This window comes from Arachis duranensis, chromosome 3, assembly GCF_000817695.3.
Source record: "Arachis duranensis cultivar V14167 chromosome 3, aradu.V14167.gnm2.J7QH, whole genome shotgun sequence".
Classification (NCBI taxonomy): Eukaryota; Viridiplantae; Streptophyta; class Magnoliopsida; order Fabales; family Fabaceae; genus Arachis; species Arachis duranensis.
This window is the reverse complement of record NC_029774.3, coordinates 127,191,532-127,206,644: the sequence shown is the minus strand read 5'-3', so window position 1 is coordinate 127,206,644 and position 15,113 is coordinate 127,191,532. Positions and strand designations below refer to the sequence as shown.

The 15,113-nt window shown below is 33.4% G+C and overlaps 4 protein-coding genes across 6 annotated transcripts in view; 1 reads left to right on the top strand and 3 right to left on the bottom strand.

The window, feature by feature from the left end:
• LOC107481193 (uncharacterized) overlaps positions 1-201 on the bottom strand; it is a gene marked incomplete in the record, with an annotated part of 1,143 nt that extends 942 nt beyond the window's left edge. The window contains 1 exon segment of the mRNA XM_016101411.3: positions 8-201. Coding sequence (XP_015956897.1) covers positions 8-136 — 129 coding nt within the window.
• A 1,847-nt stretch (positions 202-2,048) lies between these two features.
• LOC107481194 (uncharacterized) lies at positions 2,049-3,969 on the top strand. Its single transcript, XM_016101412.3, has one exon. The coding sequence runs from the start codon at positions 2,358-2,360 to the stop codon at positions 3,441-3,443; it is 1,086 nt and encodes a 361-aa protein (XP_015956898.1). The 5' UTR covers positions 2,049-2,357; the 3' UTR covers positions 3,444-3,969.
• A 574-nt stretch (positions 3,970-4,543) lies between these two features.
• On the bottom strand, positions 4,544-5,572 carry LOC107481076 (ethylene-responsive transcription factor WRI1-like). Its single transcript, XM_016101288.1, has one exon. It carries the CDS (start codon positions 5,570-5,572, stop codon positions 4,544-4,546), a length of 1,029 nt encoding a protein of 342 aa, XP_015956774.1.
• Positions 5,573-10,105: 4,533 nt separating this feature from the next.
• Positions 10,106-15,113, bottom strand: LOC107481195 (CSC1-like protein At1g69450). 3 transcript variants are annotated; one of them, XM_016101413.3, is made up of 10 exons: positions 14,823-15,113; positions 14,449-14,604; positions 14,265-14,328; positions 13,912-14,121; positions 13,213-13,401; positions 12,793-13,091; positions 11,865-12,141; positions 11,167-11,439; positions 10,555-10,788; positions 10,106-10,449 (listed from the first exon to the last, which is right to left on the bottom strand). In XM_016101413.3, exons 1-10 carry the CDS (start codon positions 15,101-15,103, stop codon positions 10,300-10,302), a joined length of 2,133 nt encoding a protein of 710 aa, XP_015956899.1. In that variant the 5' UTR covers positions 15,104-15,113; the 3' UTR covers positions 10,106-10,299. The 3 variants fall into 3 exon arrangements, with proteins under 3 accessions (XP_015956899.1, XP_020994915.1, XP_015956900.1); XM_021139256.2 differs by having other exon boundaries at positions 14,469-14,604; positions 14,823-14,971; XM_016101414.3 differs by having other exon boundaries at positions 14,469-14,572; positions 14,823-14,970.

The following is a 15,113-nucleotide window of genomic DNA, read 5'->3' as shown; positions in this document are numbered from 1 at the left end:
GGAGGGGGGGGGAGACGATGAGAGAGAAAGAGAGAGGGAGGAGGAAGATGACGGAGAGGGCCAAAAAGTGGCGAGAGTGGGCGTTTATGATTCTCTTGGATTCGCATAGCACCGCCCAGAGGCTCAGGGTACCCATGGCTGCTGCTGCCGTCTGCTTGCTTCTTTCTTGCTTTGGGATCGCGAAGGATCTATTTCATCTCGCTTTTGTATTTATACACCGCTGTCTTGTCTAGTAGGGGTGCACATGGGCCGGGTGAAGCCGGGTTTGATGTGACCCAAAACTGACCCGAAATATACACCGGATTTATTTATTAGACCCGAACCCGACCCTAAACCCGATGAAATCAATACACTTTTGGGCCACAATTATACCGGGTGAAAATTGGGTGAAAACCGGGCCGTTAACATTACATTACGTTGATACCTTCTTGTAAACTAGCATGTAAAAATATCCAAATTTCCAAGGCTTCAACCATTAGTTAACATGGTAAAATTCACTTAGAAAAATATAACAAGAACCAACCATTCTTCAAAATTAAAGCATAACCACAATCAATATTAAATCATAACCACAATCAATACTAATATTGTCTAATAATACCAAATATTTAAATCAATACAAATAACACAATCTTATGTATTAGTCTAAAATCTTATGCATTCTAAACATAAAATATTAACTTATAGTCTTATAATGACTAATAACACAAAATATTAAGGTTTACAATATTTAAATTCCACGTAAGAATAGTCATGATCCATCACTAATAACACAAAATATTAATTGTGTATGATGACCGGGTCACCGGGCCGATTTCGGGTGACCCGAACTATGGCCCGGACCCGACCCGAAATAATGACCGGGTCTATTTTTGAGACCCGTACCCGACCCTAAACCCAATGAAATCACTCCAAATTAGTTCCTAAAATGTTCGGGACCGGATCGGGCCTTCGAGTCGTGCCGGGTCTGTGCACCCCTATTGTCTAGCATCAAATTCTTGTTCAATTTACAAATTACTTTTTGTTTAATTGCTGTAAGATTTTCCTATAATTAAATGAATATTTTAACTTATTTTAGTTAATTAATTTTATATTAATATATAGATTCAAATGAATCTAATTAATTAATTTGAGATATTTGTCTAATTATATTGAAATCTTTGTCATGGAACTAATATTTAATTTGACTCCACTCAAATTAATTATTAAAATTACAATTAACTCAATTTAAAAATCAAAATTTATAATAATAATTAATTTTTGAATTTATATAAATAACGTATTGATTTTATACATTAATATACTAAGATTTATTTTGTCACTGAAATTTATTAAATTTTCTATAAATTTGATTGATTCTTCAACAATCTCATAAAGACAACGATAACAAGTTTAATTTAAAAAATTTAAGATTTTAAAAAGAGGAATCAAACATTTAAAAGGTCTAATAAATTTCAATCACATAGAATTTAAATAAAAAATCTAAATCACAATAAGTTAATATATTAAATCACACCGTTAATAGAAATTAACTCAAAAATAAATGAGTGTTACCATATAAATTTTGAGATCTAATTACAAAAATAAGTTCAAGAGTTAATACAAATTATAATTACAAATTTTGAGATTCAACTTAAATTCATTAAAATTTTAAGAGTCAAATTAAATCTGATATTAAATTTTAGGAGCTAAATTAGATATTAATTTATTAATTTTTTTATTGTATTATTAGAGATATTATGGTGACATAATAATATTTTATGTTAATAACAATTAAATTAAAGACAAATAGAGATTTACTTAAAGGTTAATTTAAATATTTTTAAAAATAAAAAATTATTTTAATGAGTACTACAAATTTCAAGAACATCTATTTATATAAAGTTAATTTTTATGTTTCAAAATAATTTTTTACGTATATGTAGTAAATTTAATCACGTGAATAATAAAAAATATGATCAATTAAGAAATTAATTATTATTATTTAGTAGTAAATAATTTGGAGCTTTAGACAGGTCGAATGCAAATCTGAATGCAGATGCCTTGCTTCCTCGAAATGTGACTGTTGATGTGAATGGGACACACTCTTTTTCTGATCTCAGATAATCACGCATACATTCATCATTCCCTTCTTCTTCTTCTTAATTCAAACAACTTCACCTCCCTCCCTCTCTCTCAAATTCCCCATAATGCCCCCACCCTCACTTCCTGATTCACCCTCTCTCACCTTAATCCACCTCGTCCAGATCTTGTTTCCTCCCAATCTTTGATTCCAATGAAATAATCAATCTCTTTTCCTTTCTTGTTCATATATAATTTTCTATTTTTTTATATAATTCTCGTTTTAGCACTAAAAAATGGAGATTTCAAGTGGAGGTTGTTCTCCAAGGGGGATTTCGAAGAAAGAGGGATCTGAGGAAACAACCAATTTGCAGCTTCAGGAACTCCCTCATCGTGTCCATGAGCATGTTGATTTCAATTTGAATAGCCAAGTCCAATCAATGAATGCATTGGATATCCTCAGAGAAACCGTGAGGATCCTCAGGTTCAATTCTTGGGGTTTCATGGCAATCACTGTTGTTCTAATTTGCCCTGTTTCTGCAGTTATACTTTCAAATGTGTTAGTTGATGAGTCCATTGTCAAGAGCCTTAGCATTAGGCTTATGCTTGTTGCAAAAACCAGTGGCCTCCCATTGAGGCCTTTAATCAAACAGTCTTGCCACCGTTTCGCCGAGATGGCGATTTCTTCAGCTGTTAGCTTCCCCTTATATCCCACATTGGTGTTGTGTTCTAAAGCTGCTGTGGTGTACTCTGTAGATTGTACTTACTCCAGGAAGAAGTGTGATGCTTCAAAATTTTGTATGATCATTGCTAAGTTCTGGAGGAAGATCGTTTCCACTTACATGTGGTCTTGTACAGTTATAGTTGGTTGCATCACATTGTTCTGTGTTTTCCTTGTTGCATTCTGTTCCGCATTGTCTGTTCTTGGATTCTCGCCCGATGTTATGGTGTATGCTGCTGTGATGGTGGGGCTTGTTTTCTCTGTTGTATTTGCCAATGCCATTATAATTTGTGACATTGCAATTGTTATATCTGTGTTGGAGGATGTTTCGGGTGCGCAGGCAATGATGCGGTCAAATATGTTGATTAAGGGACAAACTCAGGTTGGTCTGCTCATATTTCTCGGATCGACAATGGGAATGGCTTTTGTGGAAGGATTGTTTGAGCATAGGGTGAAGACACTGAGCTATGGTGATGGATCTTCAAGATTGTGGGAAGGGCCACTCTTGGTGGTGATGTACTCGTTCATGGTGCTTATAGATTCCATGATGAGTGTAGTTTTCTACTTCAGTTGTAGATCGTGTCGCATGGAGGCTGCAGATGGGGAAAGCAGCTCAATTTTAGAAATGGCCATGTCTGCTGAAACAATGGCCATTCAATGACATTGTTGTTGTGATTTTGATATACCATACCAATTGAATTAATAAGATGAAGAGGGAAGGTGCAAGAGATTGTTCCCAGCAGGTTATGTTGCCATTGAGGAACCTTGCAGCAATACTTCTTCAGAACATTGCATATAGGAGCTTATAGAGTGTATTACATCAGATGGCGTTCAACTTCACGAGATAGCTTATTTCAGAACTTGGTAATGGCTTCTTTTAGTGATTTTACCAACATGGAGAGGCTTAAAACAGGGTACCCAATGTTTTGTTTTCTGTAATGTCAATGGAAAAGTTAATACTTTTGTAGAAAAAAGAAATGAAGAAATTTTTTTCAAAATGAGCACAAGCATTCAATTTATTGTTTCTAGGTGATACATAGTTACTTCCAATCTTTGAACACTGTATAGGGTAGCATTTGGAAATGTTTTTGGCGAATTGATCTTCAATCTAAAAAAATTAATGAACTATAGTTGATTTATGTAGACTAATACATTCATCACTGGTAGTGGTTTATATTACTTTTTTTTTTCTTTTTCTTAGGTAGAAGTTTAGTGGATAATTCATTCCTAGGTTAGGCCATATGCAATCTGCTGAATTCAGAGTTACTATCATATTACAGTGATGGTCCAACATCCAGCGTTTGTTTAATGTTTTATATCTTCAAAGTTTAATAGAGACATTTTCTTTATTCTACAACAAAAACACATGTTTATCTTGATCAACTTCATCTATGCTTTTTGTTTTGCAGTTTTCTTCAGCTAAAATGAGAGTCATGATTCATCTGATTTTTATATATAAGCCTTCTTCAGAGTCATTTGTCATTTTTACCTTTTCTTTTTTCCCCAAAGAGATTGCAAAATTTTTTGAAGGGTTTATATATATAAATATAATAAACCACTGATCACATAGCAAAACTAGAGCAGCTTTATTCATAACCATTAATCAAATTAAAGAATATAAGCTAAGATGCGACTCAATTACAAAAAAGAATAACCTATGCTATTCCAAATTTATTGGCAAAGTAGAATGAAAACCAATAAGATAAATCCAAATCAATTGAATAAGATGCTAATCCTGTTAGTGCAACTGCAAAGTCAAAGCTATTCAGGTCGATCCTGCAGCCTCAAACACTCACCAACACCAATGAATGTATAAAGACATGCTGAGAATTTTCTTTCATACTTCATCCTAAGCAATGGTGAATCATCCACATCATAATTCTCTTCCACCATTGGCCCTACCATTTCCTCAGTTATTTCAAAAGGAGAAGAAGAGCAAACCAATGATCCAACAGTGTCCAAAAAGTGGAAGTCTATGAAACCAGCATTGCAGTCTTCAAATTCTCCTTTAGGCCTAACAATTTGATTGTTTCTTCCATCATCAACATTGTTAGCACAACCATCCTCCATCTTGAAATTCTCCATGCAAACCTCTTGGTCAAAATTTGCTACATTGTTAGTTCCACCATAGTCACAAGTAATGGTACTACAGTCACAACTAGTTGTGGCAGCAGAACCATAACTAGCACCATCATAATTCTCTCCAACAGCCCCATATCCCTCAATATCTAGAAAATTTTCTAATTGGTATGTTTGTTCTTCTATTAGTTTAGAAAAAAGTGGTTCTGGTTTTGGTTCTAGTTCTAGCTCTGGTTCTGGTTCTGGTTCGGCCTTTTTTTCTTGCTCAAAATGGTTACTAGGAAAAGTAGTAACCATGCAAGAAGAGGAAATGCTTCTAGCTTTGAGCCTAAGAAGGAGGAGCTTCGCGATCTTTGAAGGAAGAGCTGGAACAGAATTAGGATCTTGTGATGGAAAGAAATTAGTGCGGGTATTAGCGCCGCGAAGCAAGCGAGCAGCCTCATCATAAGCTCTAGCAGCATCTTCGGCAGTGTCATAGGTGCCTAACCACAGCCTAATATTCTGTATGGTGTCTTTGATCTCAGCCACCCATCGCCCTGAAGGACGTTGGCGCACGCCAATGTAGCGCTTCTTTGCTCTTCTTGCTCCAAGTAGTGCAGCTGCCACTGATGCAGCCTCCTCCCTTATCTGCTCCCATTCATTGCTCAATTCTTCAGTGTTCTTAGTTCCCACTCCTTCTTCACTTTCCCTCTCTTTTCTTTTATTCACCATATTCCCATTCAAAAAGGGTTGGTATGTGGCTTGTTGGTGCATGGTAGCATATGGGGTGCTTTCACATTTATATAGTAGTTGTTTAAGTAAAAGATCTTAAGTTGAAAGTGAGATCTTTGGGGAATGGAGACCTCTCATCTAATGCTTTGTAAATTGTAATTACCCTTTTGTTCTATGTCCAATACGGCTTTGTTTACTTATGTACCTTTTTTTATTCTCTATGAAAACAAACTCAAGAACCGTACAGAGCTTTCCCTTTCATCTTGGAGGAGATTTCAAGGTATGTGTTTCAGGAAGAGACTTTTCTTTAACTGACACTTAGTTGGTAACTGCTTAAAATTACAAGCTTGTATAGTTGTATTTATTAAAGAGTTGTTTGTTTAAACAACCAAAAGTGATTGTCTCTTTTCAGAAACACTTCTTCACTATTGGATGTGATGCCATAGTCATGACCATTCTAACAAGTTCCCCCATCACATCCAATCGTGATAGAAATGGTTCTCTAAGTTGATAATCAATTTTAGTTGTTCATGTAACATTTTTCAATTATAACTTAAACGTTTCATGGCAGAAAAAATGTTATTTGTATGAACATTATGTCGATATAGTCTCATTCTCTCCATTTGATACGAATCTCATTTGGTAGATAACATTGTATCAGTGCCATGTTAATTACAATATTGAGAATGTCTATGTAAATATAACAATTAGACATCTCATAGTGGTTGATAGGCTTTTTGGCTATTGTTTGAAATATTTGGTGGGAAAAAAATCAAAGAATCTTTCAGAATAAGGTGTCAGAAGTTGCTGATGTTATTCAATCTTTATTTAAAAGCTATAGAGAGTGGAGTTGTGTTAATTCCTTTAATTATTGATGACAATATCGGAGATGATAAAGGAATAGAGGTCATAAATAAGCTTTTATTCTTGTTGTTCCACTTTGTTGTGTCGAGTTTTGTATCTCAAAAAAAAAAAAATTAGACATTTCATATTTGATGTGTGCATGCAGTTTATGCAGCCACTAATTAGGCCTATATGTGATTTAGTTCCTTAAAAAAGTGTCCAAATCACTTCAAATGGAAGATTTTGCACTAAGAACCCAAAAACAAAAGGAAAATTCTTTAATAGAAATCTCATGTTGTGTCTGCTTTTTGATTGAGGAAATAGCAGAGACCATAAACAAAATGAGTGTAGGATTCCAAAATTTTTCACCAGTTAAAACATTTCAAAATATTCATTCCCCTTCTCTCTAAACAGACATTAGCAAAATAAAAAAAAGAGTAATGCTATGTAGCAAAAAATCACAAATAATATTTTTAAGAGAGTATGAATCACTCTCCTTAATTATAAATATCTCTTTTTATTTAATTATACTAAGTCAATTCAAATTTGATGGGAATCAAATCCCAAAAATCTTACTTTCAAAATAATATCATATGTTTTTTCTCCCTGGTACTCACGGATATATTTTTATTATAAGGAAATACAATATATGTATCCCATAAATGTCTATATCAGTTACACATTACTTCTCATGATCAAAATCAGTTAAATGTGGTTCAACAAAAAAAAAAGAAGTGCCTGGAATATAGTCATTAACTGGGGTTCAATCAAATAAATAATATCAAAAAATAGAAAGTTTAGGCCGTTTTGAACTAAATTTTATTGGTTACCAAATATTAGGTGAATTTATTTCCTATTGTTGGTCACTTTGATACGATTGTTCAGTACTTAGCCACTATAATACAGATACCGTATAGTCATATTCTTTCATATGTTCTGCTCAATGGTAGAAGCCACTATTCTTGAGTTATGACAGATTTTTCCACTGGATTTTCCTTAGATAAATAAATTTGGATTAATTTCCGGCATATGAGGACTATTTGTCATTGTCAAATAAACGTTGTAGAAATCAATCTTAATCAGTCATAAAAAGAATATACCATATGAAACCAATAGCATTAGCTTTTATGACGAGATTCATTGAAGTTTCCAGAATAGCACAACTTTTATAGTAAATATTATTATTTACACATATTTATTTTCTTGTTTGTCGTTTTTACCAACATGTAGTGTGCATTTTTTACGTTGTGGTAATTAGTTTTAGAAAGACAAGTTTTATCCAATGTAAAAGACGCATAAAAACAAGTTTAGGAGAAAGAGAAAAAAGTTGTGTAATAATAATATGGGTGCTTCAGAGCTTAGTTTATAGTTGGTGCATGCTTTAAGTCTTAAGATTTAGCCTAAGCATTAGTGCATCATCACAAATCATTTCATTTCAAAATCATTTCCCTTTGCGATTAATTTTTTTTTTTTGGCGTTTTCACAGTATTCTTCAATTCAGTAGGCAAAGACTAATATGTCGCCATCACGGATCAAAGTTTCATTTAAATGTTTGCCATTTGTTAATAGGTTGCTATATGTATAAAGTAAAATTCGAACTCTCAATACTTAGTTAAACAAACTAATGAGTTAATCACTAGACAAACCAAACTTAATTTTTTTCACCAGACACTGCATAATAGCCCGGAAGAAAAAGGCCTAAAGAAGCGACAAGGATACCCCAAAGTGTCTCAAATATTCCCTATTTTGGTGTTTTTCATTTGTTGTTTGTTTAAGCGTTACAGATTATTGCATAGAGTGATTGATAGCGAGTTTTAGTTTATTTTTAAAATTATATATGTTACTTTTTAAAATATTTAAAAATTAAGAGAATAATTAGAACGATGAAATTAAGATTTTTTATATATATATATTTTTTTCAAGATATATAATGTCTCCACCTTGGCCAAGAAAATAAAAAGTCTGAAAATAACTTTAATGAACTAATGTTTGCATTAATGTGCAGAGTGTGAGGGCAATCTAATAGCAGAAGTAACCTGATTCTGATACTATATGAAAAATTAAATAGACTTAAATCAATCTCCAAAACTAGCTCAAGAAAAAAAAATGTTGCGTCACACATGCTTTTAAGTTTAGACAATGTAAAACTTTATAAAATGTATTTGAATAATCATTCTATAAATATCACTAAAGCTGGCCACAGCTGATCCAAAAAGTAAAGATGGAGGTTGAAGGAAGGAACCAGAAAAGCTGATGAAAGATAATGGGATTAAATAAAAAAATTGAGAGTTAAAAGGGAACGGTCTTTCTAGCAATGGAACTTCGTTTTGATTTTTGGCAAATTTGATGGTGCCTTTTATTTGATGTCTAATTTTTATCAAATTTATCTTTTATGGTAAGGAGAATTTTTTTTGTGATCAAGACAATAGTGTCCAATGATGACAAAAAATTAACTTATATATTGAAGATTGACATGTGAAATAGTTTATTATAATGAGAATTATTTTAAGAATATGTTTTTGTGGATTACAAGGAACCAAAAAAATATAAATACGCCGAAGGAGAAAAAGTGGTAAAAAAAAAAGCCGTGAAGTTAATAAAAATAGAATTTTTTATTTAAATAAATATCTTATTTATTGAAATAAATAATTATAAAAATTATTATAAAATATGTCATATAAATATATAATTTTATCTCGTTTACACTGTAAACTAAATAATTATGAATATATATTGTTTATACTATAAACGAGATATATGAAATTTAAAAAAATAGATATATTTCGTTTACCGTGTAAACATGATACATTCATAATTATTTCAGTTACCCTATAAACGAGATATGTATATTTGTAAATATAAAAATATAATTTTTGAAAATAATAAAAAATATTAATAATTTAAATTAGACAAAACTCTTAAAAATGGAATGTTTCAAATAATAAAAAAATGGACAGTTTCAAAATAACAAAGAAGATAGGCGGTTTTAACTAACTAATTAGTGGACGACTGGACATATCACGTAATTTGATATCACTTTAATTTGTGGATTAACTTGTGTTATAATCTTTTATTTCACCTCAAAAATTCTTTTTTCGTTTGTCCAATAACGCAGCGCACGGGAATGACTCTTTTAAGGTAAAGTTGAGAAATTAACATACTGGTTGCCAATTAGCTAATCAGACGCGAGCCCCTCCTCGGGTGGAGTCCTCCTTTTGCTCCTCAGCCCACGGAGTATTAGCAGCCGTCTGGACACTATTGTCTTGACCACTAAAGAACTTCTCTTATAGTAAAATATTTAAATTTTTTTAACTTTTATATTTTTAAATTTAAAATTAATTATTTAATTTTTTTAATAATTAGACAATAATTTTTAGACATCATAGCAAACACCATTATTTTTATGCTTGGATAGCTATGTTGTATCTGTTTTTGCATTTTGGCTTTTTTTTATCTGAATATTCATTACCTTTCTATGTTCAAGATTTTATCATGTTTTTTTTTCTTTTCGATTTCCTTTCTTCTTTTTCTTAATGCACTTTCTCGCTTAAAACACTAATTTATGCAGCTTTTATAAGATTTATCTTGTTAAAGCTAAAAAATCACATTGGTAAACCTATTATTAGTTAAGAATTTGTGAATCTGAATCCTTTTGAGCAAGGAACTCATCAACCATACAGATTCTGCATATTTCTGAATGTAACAAATGAAGATTGGACAAATATTGCTAACTCTAATTCACAACAACTCTATTTGCAGTTTTGCACACAATGGCACACCTGCATTCCACTGTTCTAAGAAATAGTAATTAATTTCGCATCACATAGAGGAACAGCCTATACAACTGGACATAAATGAATGAATATTGTGCCTCAGTGTTGAACTTAAGATAATAGGGGATCGAATAGATCATCAGTGTTTGATGTGTATTGAAATGGCAGCAAAGCAGGGTCTTTATAAGCAATTACCAACTTCTTGTAAAATTCAGCCATTCTTGGATCATTTTGGTCTTCTCTGTCCTTCTTAATCAAACTCTGGAAACATAATCACAAATTAATATCATCTGCTCAGAACTGAGGACTAAATGCAGCAATGCAATTACTCTTCAAAAAACATAGACTACAGCACTTGACTCTTACCTCTGTAGAGTATGCGATAAATATGGGCAAGAATCGCTTTCGGCAGTACTCGTTAAAGAGAAGAGTGAGAACTGGTAGAGGAAGCATCCAGGAGGATGCTGGAGAAAGTTTTTTCAATGCGAAAATTCCCAGTGCAATCATGTGCATGAGTATCAGAGAGAAAATCATTGTATTGTGCACTGTAGGCCATAATTTCCCACCAGTTTCATACTTTGGTGCATATACATTTATAAACTGCACAATACAAAAGGTAGAGGATCAGCACAAGCTATATCATAGTGAATTTTGGAGAGTTGTGTTCTCAACAAAAAAGCTACTTTAATGATAGATTCCAGAATGGCAATGATATCATGGAGACAATGTTCTTATTAATTTAAAAACCACCTCACCCCTAATGGTTAAATTGTTAGGCGGAGTCTTAATAATGGTTTTATATCTAACTATTCATACATTGGAAGTAGGCTACTCAATATTTCAAAAATCATAACTATCCCTACTTACTATCCAAAGCAAGACATAATTGATAATTGTCATGTATGATAGAAAATAAAGATAAAAGAACCTTCCTTCCAGAAGTAGATAGATAATATAAGCATACAAAGAAATGCTGACCTGGTTTCGATAAATGATGTATGCGAGACAGAGATAGGCCAATAGGAATGGTAAAATTAGTGGAGCTAGGAAGAAATATGTGATACCAAGAAGTCCAAAGAAAAGGACCCTTGGAACATCCCTGTGGAAAGGAAGAGATGGTACTTCAAATTCATCATCAGGACTTGAGAAGGGCCTTGTAATCAAACTGCCAAGTAGAGGAATTATCCGAAAGAGCTCTGATGTCACACTTGTCCATCCTGATGTGACAACATAAGTAATGAAAAAAGATGCCTACAATAAAACAAAGATTTATGGCATTAAAAATGAAAGAAATAAAAAAACATAATGAAAGGTGGTAACTTGGTATGCAATTTATAGATCAACAATACTAAGATTTATAAAGAGTGATTTTAATATTTGAAGAGGTCACTTGGCAGTCAGGTTTAGGCATCTTGGTCTGTTAGATTAAAGATTTCTATTTCAAAGAGTTTGCCTGATTAAGTAGATTATTAAGTTTTCAATTTATTAAAAAAAATTATATTTTCTGATTCACTCACTCACTCAGGATGAGAAAAGAAGTATAACGTTTGAGACATAATTCATCATGATGTTTCATTACATGATGCCGAAAGACATAGTTATCCTAACACTAGATTGCTTTACCCGACACAAAGCATTGTTTAATTCCGGCTATAACCCAATAGATATTGTCTAACCTGTGCTGGAACAGCAACTGCCAACCTCTCAGGAATGTGCTTTGGATCAAGGATGACAGATAGCAAGGATATAAATGACCCAGAAAAGACAGTTGCAAGAAAGACGTTCCATACTGTGAACCATATCACTTTGTTGCATGCACTACTTTCTATATCACTATGTGAGATGTAACCTTGCATGGAGGTAAGGAACCCCATGATAGGAGGTACCGCTTTCAGAGACAATTGAAGAATAAGACTGGGAAGATATCCTGTGATTATTTGGGTAACAAATTTTCTGCAAGCAGATTCATGAAAGGTTCAGGAATTATCCATTAACAGATTAAAAGAGAATTTAAGGTAAAGCTAGCATGCCTTCCTAATTAAGATATAGCATCAAAAATTAAGGTAGTTACAATGAATCTGACTAGAAAGGATTAATCACAGATGCAGATTATTGAGTTTACAGAAAATCGTATTGACTGTCCAATTAGCAATAATTGAAATCACAATCAGCATCAAGGAAACCTGGCAGAAAGCCTTCGAACAATTCATGGTGAATAATATACAATCAGATATCATCTTTATCAATTGCAAAATCCAAGTTACAAGCACAACCAAAATGTACTTCAAATGATGGTTTGGCATAGCAGTTCCTACATGTGACAGGCAATTCACAAGCAATCAAGTTATAATGCAAGTATCAATTCATTAAAATTTTTCTTTCAGCGGAAAGTGGAACACATGCTGATTTGCATTATGCTTGTAAAGTGTATACTCAAGAGATAATCGACTATATCTTTGATCTAGTTATCATATAATCCTATCCTAGGACAATGGAACCATCAGATGTGGGGAAACAAGATAGCAGAGTTAGCAACTTAGCATGACAAAGAAGAGATAAGCATAAACAATTACAAAAATATATCAGCAAACCAACTTCACTTACATGGTTAGAATACTTGTCAAGAACGGAAACAAAACTTCCAGTTGTTTGAGGTTGGTTAGGCCCTGTACAATCACAACTGGTATAAGGAACAAAAGTGTGAATAGAGTAGTTGCAACTAAAACCACCAATTTAGAAATCCATCTTCGCATGAATGATTCAGAAAAGAAAGGCCAGTAAACATCCCGAGGTTCTGGAGCTGGCTCAGCAATCCACTGGGTGGGATTGACTGATTGCTGCATATGGAAGGCAGTTGCAGCGGCATAACGAGACTTGAAGAACACAAACGCAGCTCGAGCCTCCTTGAACATTAAACAAGAATGTGGATTCCATCAGACATAAGGAAAGGGAAATGAGATAACAAAAGATTGAAATAGTTCTAATATTATATAGTATATTAAGAATCAGATGGATGGCACATACTTCTGTTGCCAGTGAATTCTCTGACTGATGCAATCTTACATTCTGTTCAATTTCGCTCAACTTCTTGCCATATTGATCTATAAGACCATCGTCTTGTCCAAAAAGTCGAAAATAATCACCTTGTTTATTCTTTTGGCGATTGTGTTTTCGTAATTGAGTAATCTTTTTATACAAATTCTTTGCTTTAATCTGTATTTAAGGGGAAACTCATATAATGAGCTACATAATTACTGCAAATAAAATAAGTACAACAAATGAAAGTCAACAGCATTGCTTCCATCTTTTACATGCAATGACAAATAACAGGTTACCAGCAAAGATGCTAAAATCACTGAAGTTAATAGAATAACAAGATATTACTCGAAGATTTTGCCATTTTGGTCACTAAAATTGTCTCAGAGAGTTTCCCTTTTGGAACAATAATAATCACCTGGGATATCTCATTAATGTTTTAGACCGGCTGCAACATGAATCTCAATTGCTGGAATATGGAGCTTAAACATTATTAAGTGATTGAGAAGTGGAGAAAATAAGGGGAAATAGTAAACAAAGGTTTTGTATGATTTAAAATCATTTGATATGGAAAGCCAAAAGATAGATAGATGGGTTCACACACACTTAAAAATTTCCAAGAAATTGTAAACATAGAGAAAAGAGTAGTGAACAGAAAATGGAAACAAAATTCAACAGAAAGCTTACTAGGAGACTTCTGATTTTGTTTGTGCGACGAATGACCACGTGCGACACATATGTAGATGGGTAAAACTCCCTAAAGAAGCTCTCAACACTGTCACTGATACTGTAACTTGAGGAGCTTGGAATGCTGCGAACCAAAATGGTGAACTGATGTGGCCGAGGATCGGATGAATAAAAGTAAGAGAGTCTTTTCAAAGCTATGTACTTATATTCCTGAAGATTCAAATATAAATGAGTAAAGAGTATGCAGTTGAATTGCTGAATCTTGTACCAGTCACTCCACCCAAATAGGGAGGGGGAAAAGAAAAACCTTATAAAGCTCTTCAGAATTATAGATATAGTATAGATGTGCTTACATGGTGAAGTAGTAAGCATATAAATCCAGTGAGAATATATACAGCAAAGAAATGAACCCACAACCTGAAATTAAAAAAAAAAAAAAGCACCAAGGACCTCAATACAAGGCAAAGCTGAAACAGAGATAAAACCTGAATTTAAAAATCTACTGAATTAAAATTAGAATCATGAAGCAGTATTCACCAATTAGAACCACTGTTTACATTTGATATTGTGAACACATCCAATGAGTTGTTGGCGAAGTCAACAACATCAAAATCTTGCAGCTGATTTCCCCAGCAATTGACTGGAAGAAGCACAAAGATCCCTATAATCCCAGCAAAAGTAAATATTTTCAAACTGCACATTCAACAAATTACACAAACTGTTCAATTTATTCTTTTCTATTCATGAAGGCAAGCCATGGAATTGGAACCATCCTGCAACAGAGGATGTGCTTGCCAGTTGGAATTTTGGATAAGAAGAGAAGGCCTAGAAGAGTAAACTCATCAAGGCATTCCCTTCCCTCCAAGATCCCAACTCGCAAACACGCCGGAAGCTAAAGAATAATCTAATACCTGAACGTTATCATGCGCATAAACACAACAGCATCTAATCCTGACAATGATAAAAGTTCATCCTCAGAGAGCTTCCATGCTCTTGCAACCCAGTTGGAGAAAGGTATTATTCTCTCTAGATTGAAACGTGGTATCCTCTTGGATGTTCCCTCAGCAAGTAGGCGCGGTATATAGACTGCATAGTTACTTGGTTGCTTCCTCAATATGGAGTAACATGCGAAGAACACTACACAGAGACCAGTGTTTATCCCAACGGATGTCAAGAGTGCAGAGATAATCATGTTCTTCAAG

Bases quoted from the DNA above. Each gene is read 5' to 3' on its own strand.
- LOC107481194 (XM_016101412.3), top strand. From the start codon at position 2,358: ATGGAGATTTCAAGTGGAGGTTGTTCTCCAAGGGGGATTTCGAAGAAA.
- LOC107481076 (XM_016101288.1), bottom strand. From the start codon at position 5,572: ATGGTGAATAAAAGAAAAGAGAGGGAAAGTGAAGAAGGAGTGGGAACT.
- LOC107481195 (XM_016101413.3), bottom strand. From the start codon at position 15,103: ATGATTATCTCTGCACTCTTGACATCCGTTGGGATAAACACTGGTCTC. The intron at 14,122-14,264 runs GTAAGCACATCT...TTGAATCTTCAG, and splicing joins TATGCTTACTACTTCACCAT to GAATATAAGTACATAGCTTT. The intron at 10,789-11,166 runs GTCAGCATTTCT...TGTATTGTGCAG, and splicing joins ACATCATTTATCGAAACCAG to TTTATAAATGTATATGCACC.